The sequence below is a fragment of the Volvox carteri genome (genome assembly GCF_000143455.1).
Source record: "Volvox carteri f. nagariensis unplaced genomic scaffold VOLCAscaffold_61, whole genome shotgun sequence".
In the NCBI taxonomy this organism is placed as follows: Eukaryota; Viridiplantae; Chlorophyta; class Chlorophyceae; order Chlamydomonadales; family Volvocaceae; genus Volvox; species Volvox carteri.
Genome location: NW_003307604.1, coordinates 255,351 through 265,862, shown reverse-complemented (window position 1 = coordinate 265,862; position 10,512 = coordinate 255,351). Strand labels below are relative to the sequence as shown.

The following is a 10,512-nucleotide window of genomic DNA, read 5'->3' as shown; positions in this document are numbered from 1 at the left end:
CAGCCGATCGCGCGATTCCTTGGCTGAATAACTTCAGCACTTTTAAACAGCGCGCTCCGGACACAACTAGTGCGGTTATTTTGGTGCCCAAGTGTGCCCACCTAGAAAAGGAATTTCAAACACGCGGTTGGACCTTACTCAAAGAGTTTACAAAAAACTCCAATATCTTCTCCGAACCTAAACCCGGAGGTGGTCGCACCAGGTCCCCAAACTGCAGCGGCGAGTTTCAAGCATGGCTCGACCCCTGCCAGGAAAAGTCCAAGTGTTCTGCACTAGAACCTCTGACTGAAAACACCGCGCCACTACTACCGTGCAACTTTACTAGCACAAAAGCTGTCGCCTTAGTCGACTCAGGTGCTTCGCACGTTTTCATATCCGCCACACTTGTGCAAAAACGGGGTTTACAGCCCCTCACTAGCCACGTAGCTACTTGCATGCTAGGAGACGGCGCAAATAGCGCCCGCCTCCAAGGTCAGGTGCATACGTCGCTCCGTATCCACGGATTCCGCTGCAAAATCGTAGCGCAAGTTATCCCCAATTATCCACCTCACTCAAGGCGCCCCGAGGACGGGTTCGCATTCAAGAGGGGGGGAATGTAACGCCGCTAAGGCGGCCCTTGGCTCACCGGGCCAACGGTATCGTACCAACGGTACATCCAAGAACTATTCATAATCTTCCAATACCAAACGGTATTTATAAATACCACCTTTTATCGTTGGATATTTTCCGTTCGTAACTGCTTTACCAACTGCAAGCTTTGTTACACTTCGCGCTGCCAAAATTACATACACACATTCGTTTACATCTATATTATCAGTTTGTGCAAGAAATCCAAAAAAAGGAGGTGCGGCGGGCCCGGCCGGCCCTAAGGAGAATCTACGAAAATTTACGACCAGCCAATGGAAAGACCCTCTAAATAGACTGCGATCGTTTTTACTACTGTAGTTCCCCCACGACCCTTTTTATTTCTCATACATTGTATAGGTATGCGGCCACCGACACGCCGATTTGGCAAATCCAAGACCAAGGCCAAGGTCTTGCTGTAGTTGCAGCTGGTTACGAACCCCCAAAACAAATACCAACGCCTCACCAAAACTGGCTCAGCTTGAGAAACAATAGCCAATCATCCCCAAAACCCACAAGCATTAGCACCTAATCAGTTCCACTTGTTAAGTGGCTTGCTTTCCCATCTCTACACGGCATCAGCTGCCAGGTGCTACCTCCACCGCTCCTGGCGCTGCCATCCAGCACTTTTGGCTCTCCGCATTATCGCCGCTGTGCTCGCACACATCCGTACATGAGTGATCACCGACCCGGAAAGGTAAACCACCGCAGGCCATCATTCACCCCTCACCACACTACCTCCTCTTCCTTCCCCTACATGCACACGTATGCAAACCTACTACCGCATGAATCCTCACCACACACTCCCCCTCCTCCTCCACAAGTATCTCCCGTGTAGGGGCTCCACGCATCATATGCGCCACAGGATCCGCTTAACGAGGGGCTGTGTAATCAACGGACCGGCATCTACACCAACGGACTCAACCGTGGAATCACGGATGGTCCTAGTGAGGCCAGAGGTCCACACGGAATATACAAACCGGACGCTCTACACCACCTCTATATTCGCTTTCTGCTTCCATCCCCTGCCAAGAAAGAGATGGATCGCAGAGGCTAAGATAAAAATTTGTCCGCAAAATTGTCTGGTGAGTACGGCAAGGGTACAGCACAGGTACAGAGAGCTGAGAGGTGGGGCAGGCTGCGATGTAGAATGTGAGACGAAGAGGAACGCCAGGTAGGAGAGAGTGTGAGGATGATGTGGCGACAGCCACAGGCAAGCATAATGATTTGACCTAACACGGCTGGGGACGGTGGCAGTAGGGCACGGCGACCCCGGGCCATGTGGCTACCGCTCGCACCTCCCATAGCCATTCCACTAGGCACAGTGTTCGAATAGGCCCGTCGCAAGCCGCGCATGAACTGTGTCCGTGGTGCAACCGCATCTTTCCGGAATCCAATTGGACACACGAGGCAACGGATAGCTAGAATGCTGTTGCTTCCGATTTCACAAAATCACACTTACAAAGAGGACTTGGATGTGGTAACGACTCCACGACACGTTTGGCCACAGGTGGGCCAAGCTTTGTGTCGGAAAGGCTGTGTTTTGAACCTGCTGGCTGGCCCTTTCCTGGATCCGGGTTCACTGAAGTAGCTGCGTGCACTTCATACGTGACCCTTTGGGTTGCACTCCTAATTCTAGGTAATGTGGACACTGCGAATAAGCATCGAGAGCCACTACTTGCTGTGCAAGCAGAAGTGCTAGGAGGACAAAGGGACATTTCCAGTTGACTAGAGCCTCCGTCATGACTAGAGCCTAATGCGAGCCTTATAGGTGCAGGCGCCACACGGCCTTGGTAAGTAACCATGATTCCACCCTCAGCGGTGCCTAGGCACCCTGCCACCAGGCCCGCGCACCAAGCACCACCAGCAGCGCCACCACGTGGTTCCGCGTGCGGCTGCAGCTACCGCCCCGCCCCGCCACCCTGCCCTGCCGCCACAGCCTAGTCGTACAGCTCTGTGTGCAGCAGTCGCTGCTGGCGGCTGCACATTGCCACTGCCAGCCAGCCTCCTGCCACATCCTGCATGGCGGCCAGCAAGCACCGCGCCATGAGGCTGTGCTGCACGGAGAGTTTGCCACCCAGCTCGGCTGTGACTGTGGCAAGAGAATGGCAATCTCCTACGACAATGTCTACAGTGCAGCGGGAGCACTGCTCATGCTCTTGACCTCCAACAACTCCGACACGCTGCCTGTGATGGGTGGCTCCTGCAGCTCTGCAGTTTGAAGCCAGGTGAGGACGTTTTCTATGGAGCGATAGTCCTGGAAGGTCCAGCTCCCAGCCATCTTGCCATCCCGCTGTGCCCGGTCGAGGCTCAGCTGTGCATGGGCGCTGAGCACGCGATGAAAGGGGACCACCGTGCTGCTGTAGTATTGTAGGGGCCGTGCCTCCAGGTCGCCGTATGTTGTGTCGCCGAACGCATTGGTCAACTCAGCATAGCCCTTGCTATTGGGCCCTCCCAGCCACTGGCAGTCGGCGAGCTTCTGCAACTTGAGCTCGTCCCACAGGATGTGTAGCTTGAGCTTCTTGTCTGCCGGGTCCTCGTAGAAGCAAACAGCCGAGTTGTAATAGGCACGCTCGATGGGCTGCAGGGAAACACGTGATGCGGCGGGTCACACTGCTGCAAGAACACAGGCAGCGCCAGCCGCCACAGGCTAGATGGCATACTGCATCAAGGCCAAGAGAACCGCCTCTGCATGCCATACGCACGTGCCCATGCCCGAGCTACAGCGCTCACATTCATGTAGGATGAGGACAATGCAAGCACGAGTGTTTGTACCTTGGACAGCAGCAGCGCGTTGCGTGGTGATGAGACGTCCTCCTTGGACAAGCCCAGCAGGTGGCACGTGCCATCTGCCCAAGACAGCTTGCACAGGTGTGCAAGGCTGACGCAGTTTGGGGGGATGCCTTCCCCCAGCAGCTGGCAGCCCTTCACCCCCGCACACTGCAGCTGCGACTTCAGCGCAGATGTCTTGCAGTCTTCCTCCGACTCCTCCGACTCGCTGTGTGTTGCAGTGGAGCTGTCACGCCACACGAGCACCTTTGAAACTAGGAACGCCATAACTGACTCCAGCTTGCTGGCCTTCCTCTGAAGGTCCGCCAGCGTCACTGTGTGTGTGGGGGGAGGGGTCACGGCAAGGGTAAGCCATGCACTCACTCTCTTCGACTCTTGCCATGCCCTTAGCCCCCGGTCACTAGCACCCCGTGATCCAGCCAACTTAGCACTGGACTTGTCAGTAAGTACGGCCAGTCGCCCAGTTGAAATGCATGCAGGATCTTATTAACGCAACCAACACAGGAACGAACGGGTACAGAGCAGCAGCAGAAAGGGACGGACGGAACAACTTCCAGCTGACTTACAGTACAGCATAGGCGCCGGGGCCCAGGCCCACGCTGCAGCCCATGCACCCACCGTGCCATGCCCGAGCGAGCGCCCCACCCACCCACCCCAACCTGCCTACAGCTGGTGCGCTCTATGCGAGCTCCCCTGGGGTGGGTGTTGGGCGGGTGCTGGGGCCAGGCCCGCCACCCGCCAGCCGCCCATTGCTGCCTACAGCTCCCAGCACGCACCCAACACGAGTGGGCGCAACCAGCTCACCCCGCAGCCCTCAGCAACGACCCACCCGCCCCACCATGCGACGGCCTCGCTGCTGCCCTTCCGATATAGAGGCCAGCACCCCTGGCAACGGCTTCCGCACCCCCGACAAAGGCCTGCTTCTTTCCTTGCTTCTGTAGTGGGGGACAGACGAGCCTCGAATTGGCCTCACCTGTCTTAATGCCATAAGCGTTCAGCCAAACCCCAATCGTTCCCCCTGAGGATCGGTTCCCTTCCCACGAGCGCCAGGCCTAGAGGCCCTGCAATGCAGATGGGGTCTCACCGTCAGCTGCCGTGCTCCCGGGGCCCGGCCCTGCCGCCGCGCCTGCATGACGAGAACGTCACATGTATGCAGGTCAGGATTCTTGCACATCAAGCTGTATCCTGAAGAGACAGAGGCGGTGGTTGCGCAATTGGGGATTCAATGTGCAATTGGGGATTCAATGTGTGCGGGTCTGTGCTAAGTGCCACAATCCCGAGGAAAGACCTGCGTAAGTATTGGAGCGCAAAGCTTTTTAAGCAGCCCCTCACTCAAACGAAACGCAGGGTACGACGACCAGAATAAATATTCCGTACAACTGTGTGAAGGCCATGGCGGGCTGCACAAAGGCCAGCTCTCAAAACCCAGGAGTGCGGGCTTTACGCATATGTGTGCAAAAGATGCAGGCATGCGAAATTCAAGAGCCTTCAAGAGCCAGGAGTGCTGGTGGGATACGCATATGCGTGTGAAAAATTCGCGGGCGTGCGGTGACGGACGCCAGATTGGCTGCTGTGAGAACCGGCCAGCGGGTTGCCCCCACTACTGGGAAACACCACAGCATGAAGTCGAGCAGGCGCGTCCGCATGTCCCTTGGCATGCAGGAGTCCACTGAACGAGGGAACTGCTTAATGTCGAATTTAATAAATGCGAAAACAAAGAAAGTAGAAAGACAATTAAAAAATATAAACACCAACATAAAGGAAAGCTCACGGCGACACGGGAAGCAAGGGGCAATGTTAATTAATAAAAAAAGGAAGCTTTCAATTGAGAAAAAAGAAACAAGGACTTCGTTAGCTTGGCTTGCTGAGCGACAGGGTCGCAAAGAGATTCGTGGCCTTGCTCCATGCTTCTGCAGCGGCCAGCTGCCACACCTCGTCCTTATTGAATGCTTCTGAAAGATGTACATCAGCTTGGCATCCTGGGCCTCCTGGTCCATGGCTTGCGTGCAAGGCGTGCTAGGCGACACTGTAAAGTAGCGCTTTTGCAACCGATGCAAGGGCTGCTGAGCTCTGAGGTCCAGCTACTGTTTACGATCTATAGTTGTAAGCCTCATTTCTGCTGACCGCTCGTTCGTGCGTTGTTGTGTTGGGATGCGAGAATGCAGAAGCACAACAAAGGGGGGGTACCCCCCGGGTACCCCCCGTTTTATGCCATAGGGCATGTCTTAGCCCTACAGCATAAAGCTGGTGCATTAGACACACCCACACAGTCTAGACCACATCAGGCACAACCAGACACCACTACTAGTTACTTTCCTGTATTATGTTCAGGCAGCAGTCTGGTGCTCATCAGGTGACACCAAGATGCATTGACCCTTTTGACATGCAGCTTGACCCTGGTTGATAGTATTCTGGGCATATCACTAGATCTGCATCCACTGTTCGGTTCTTTTCTGAATTGTTGAGATAAAACTATTAATATAGAGCAGGTATTAGTCCAAAGCCAAGGTGCGATACTCAGACCATTTGTCTCTATATTGTTTATGTGGACTATAATATAGGTGCTGACGAAGGCTTCAGGCACACACACTTCATGGCTCACTTACATTGCATCTTGAGACGCAAGAGCTTCTCCTCGCGGAGTTGGCGCTCCTTCTCGAGAAGTTTGAGCTTCTCCTCGCGGAGTTGGCTCTCCTTCTCACGGAGTTGGCGCTCCTTCTCGCGAAGTTGGCGCTTCTCCTCGCGGAGTTGGTGCTTCTCCTCGCGCGAGTGAGCCAACTCATCTTTGTCCTTGCATGCTTTTAGTGCATCCTCCGTTGCCTCTATCTGCGACTCGACCTCCTGTATTTTCCTATCAAGATTCTCCATGAGCTTCGCAATCTAACACCAGCGGAGTTGTGTAACCAGAGCTCAGACTGTAAGGAACATAAAGCACATGCTATATCTACTTCGTAAGGACAAAGTCTCTGCTGGCGGAAAAATGGAAAAGCGGTTGCCGTACCTACAGGGATTACAATTCACCGTAGGAAGCTGAACACATACGTGACAAGAACCATGAGTTATGCATTCACTTGTGTAAAGGGAATTCTTATTGAGTTGCAGCATAAGGCTCCATGGAAAGGACGGCCAAGACCTCGAGGCGAGACGGACGGCCGAGACCCCTCGGGCCGAGACCTCGGGCCGAGACCTCGGGCTGAGACATCGGGCCGGGCTGAGACCTTGGGCGTCTATGAAATAAGTTTGCCCTGGTGACTGATTACATAGCTAGGCAGGTGCATCGCTATGCGAATTGCGTGGAGCGCCTTGGCAAGCAAACGCCGGTCACCTAACGTCGACGCTCGCGTAGGACCTGTCGAAATGTCGCCGTAACCAGGGCACTCCATGACGACATGATACTCATCTTGAAACCCGATCCACCCTCACCCTACCAATGAGACTGTTGACCTCAATCACCCAACAGCACAAACGAAAATGAATTAAGATCCTATGATGCCGAGAAGGGATGTAAATTCCAAGGTGGCGTGAGCACCCCATTCATTGCACGTAAAGACACATTTTCAAGCCCGGTTGAGGTGTCAGAAATGATCCTCAAATTGGACTGACTGGGAAAACACGTCCCCTTGCGGAACGGAGGTGCTTGAAAAGCATCCATATATGGGGTGACGAGGCAATGATGTTAATCTCTCCCCCTGCACCAAGCGAGTCGCACACTTCAAACATTCCGCCGGAGTTTTGCCAGGCCTGCATGACTCGAGCCGCTTTATGGCCTTGACCACCAGGTTTCTTCACCAGGGTACCCAAAAGTTTCGGCCGTGTCCGAAATCCTCTGCATAATCTTTCGGGGCTCTCCCCGAAAAATTTCCTGTCAGCCAGAGAGTGTTTTCGGGTACCCCGAAACTGTCTGAAGCGGTTTTCGGGGTACAAATGAGCTGGATTCTATCGTTATATGCTAGGGCGGCTGAACTAACAGATGTTTTGATTTTATTTTGGTACATAGCGCCTGGGAGAAATATTTCAGCAAGAATTTTACCCAAAACCAAGGAGGCGTCGCTCCTCATCCATCTCTGCAGCAATCGCCTCCACCACACCTGCCACATCATCATCTGTCTCCTCAGACGGGTACACCTCATCACTTGCCACACTCTCAACCTCCTCGTTATCAGAAGGATAATAGGCCTCAGCTATTTCACTGCCCACACTGCCCTCATCATCACTCTCGTCAGGCAGAACACAGTCGCCCACCTTGGCAATACGGTGCAGGAGCCCATCCGGGTTCTTTGCAACATACTCCTCAGCAGCTTTAATCACAAGGGGTTTGCATTTCATATCCACGGTTGGATCGAGTAATCCAACACGCAGAAGGGAATCAATGGACGGGACAGACAGCCGGTTACGCAGCCTGTTCTTGATAATGCGGTGGACACTAAAGCCACGCTCAACACACACTGTTTGAGTGGGAAGGACACAAGCGACATACACCAACTGAATCAAGCGTGGAAAGAAGTGGACCCACTTATGCATTCCAGCCCAGGCCCGCTCCCAGGAGGTGCGGCCCAGCTCCAACTGCAAGGCCATCTTAGACCTCATCAGGGTTCGACACTGACCTTCCTGGAACTTGCGGGCTCCCCCGTACCTCCCAAATTTTCCTTACGGAGGGGCCCCCCTACCAGGCTCCTGTACCGGCCGAAAACCTTACGGGGGCCCCTGTAACCCCCGCAAAACCTTTACGGGGGCACTGTCCTTGGCTGAAACACTGTGGAAAGTGACGCTTTGCATTTTTTTGCCCTGTAAATCGTTTTTTCGTTGTTTTTTCGTGAACCATTTCACTCGGGGACACGGCACACTCAGTGAAAGCCAAGCGCCTTGGCCGCCGCGGCCGCCCATCCCTTCTGCTCCTCTTTCTCGTCCTCCTCATCCTCGTCCTCCTCATCCTCGTCCTCCTCCTCATCCATGCACGACTCATCGGTATCTCGTTCTACGTCGGTCTCGTAGTCACTGTCACTAAAAGCCTCATCGTCACTAGCGGGGTATGTTGCTTGTACCAGTACTTCAATCTCTGGGTCAGTCGCAACCTCCTCATTATCATCCTCTCCGTATGGCTTCAAATTAATTTTAAGGTGGCGCCGCATAACTGAAAACTCTTTCTGCAAAACGTCAAGTTCGCTGACATCGAAGGCAAACAGGCGGTTAGAGCTTGCCGAGTGGCAAAAGTGTGCTAGCAACTTCACGAACTCCTCCTTACGGCCATAGCCACGCCGCTCTTCCTCAGACATCCTCACATATGTAGCAGGATCAAAAAACCGAAAGCACTTCAGAAGCTCAGTGTCTCCAAAACGTGCATCCAAATGCTTCAAAATTAAACCCACAAACCGACAAGAAACCGACAGCTGCTGACAAATGCTACAGCCACCAATCGCGTGGCCTTGCTTATTTTTGCCGGTTTGCTGCCACCAGGGATACTTCTCCGCAAAGGCTGCCTGCCCAATGTCAGAGACAGACGCCTTCGGTAGCTTGCCTGACAAGTCGACCACCTCAGGTGCAGCCTGAGCAGGCGGGGGTTGAGCCATCATTGGCTGCCCAGGTGCTGCTGCAGTGTATAACAGCGATTGCTGGTTAGGTTTCTGACTACATTCATAATAACGATGCAAGACTGTCGGTCGACAAAACGTTTGAAATTTGCAGCGACCTTATCGAAACTTACAGTAAATGTTCACTGAAAAATGTTCAGCAGCTTTGCCATTAGCAGCAGGAGTAGAAGTGACTGGGGATTTCTCTGCATAGTACGAAAACTGCCCCTAGGTAATAGCAGTCACACGAGCCGCGGTACCCTCCATCGCTATGGGAATCGAACCCACAACAGCCACCAGGTGTCGGATGAAAATAAGTTCATCCTATCCATGCCCAGCACATCCTTCACCGCCGCCAACTCCATGCACATCACCCCCGCAATGCCTGTACCTCTGGCGCAACCCCAACCGTGTGTGGGGCCCTTCCTTTGACAGCACCACCGGGCCCATGTTGTGTACACATCCTAAAACGTTTGCAAGCTGTGGCGGATCTCACCAGTACTGCTCAGCAGTAGCAGTAGCAACAACGCTTGCAACGAAAAACCTACCTTCCGCGACCGGCACCTGCTCTTCGAGGACGACCTGCACAATGGGGAAGGGAGAGGGGAAAAGCAAAAGCGAGCTCATGCGCTTGCAACTAAGTGCTCACCATGGCTGCCACCGCAGCCGTTTCAGGTGTATGAATGCGAGAAAGAGGATCAGCAACATTCTTGCAGCCCGGCCGGTACTACCACGTGTAGTGGAAGCAGCTCAGGAACTCTTGCCGCCGTGCTTGGCGTCGGGACAGGTCCTTCTTGGTTTCAAACCAGATGTTCGGGTGGTGGTCCGTGACCATCATGAAGGTATCCTGTGCGGTCTCAAGGTACAGGAACCACTCCTGTGTAGGGCATTGAGTACACAGTAGCTCTTGCTCTGTGGTAGTGTAGTTGACTTCGGCAGGTGTGAACTTCTTGCTGGTGTAGGCGACGGGGTGGCCATCCTGCAGCATTGCACCGCCTGTGCCGTGGATGCTGGCGTCGGTTACTACTTTGAAAAGGGTTTGGTAAGGTCAGGAAGGCGCAACAAGGGGCGTTGACGAGGGCGTTTAATTTTTAATGCCGTCGAATCCTGCTGGTGCATATTCTTCCATTCGAGTCAGCCGCTTGCTGCCGGGGAGGGTCGTGAGTGGAGTCGCTAGCGACGAGTACCCTTGGATGAGCTTGTGGAGGTTCGCAAGGCCCAGGGAAACGGCATCGATTTTTCGGGGATCCACCTTAAGTCCATCGTGACCAACGATGTGGCCTAGGAAGTTGACTTTGGGCTTGTTCATCTCGCACTCTTCACGCTTTGCACGGAAACACGCCCCTTTGAGGTATTCGAGTACGGCACACATGCTCGAGGTGGCTGGTCGGATCTTTTCTGAAGATAAAAAGGATATCGTCTAGGTAGACAACCCCAGTAACCAGCGTCGATGTGCCTTTTGGGCGGGGCTCCAGCGCGAAGCGCCCAGGGGGCCCCCACTCTGTAGCATTGCCCATGTCCGTGTGGCCGT

General features: G+C 54.0%; 1 protein-coding gene across 1 annotated transcript; it reads right to left on the bottom strand.

Annotated features, from left to right (window-relative positions):
• Positions 1-1,677: 1,677 nt before the first annotated feature.
• VOLCADRAFT_107248 (uncharacterized protein) lies at positions 1,678-6,306 on the bottom strand (the record flags this gene model as incomplete). The annotated part of the gene is made up of 7 exons (XM_002956419.1): positions 6,021-6,306; positions 4,499-4,599; positions 3,400-3,728; positions 2,757-3,205; positions 2,479-2,642; positions 1,923-2,006; positions 1,678-1,706 (listed from the first exon to the last, which is right to left on the bottom strand). Exons 3-7 carry the CDS (start codon positions 3,679-3,681, stop codon positions 1,678-1,680), a joined length of 1,008 nt encoding a protein of 335 aa, XP_002956465.1. The 5' UTR covers positions 3,682-3,728; positions 4,499-4,599; positions 6,021-6,306.
• Positions 6,307-10,512: the final 4,206 nt, after the last annotated feature.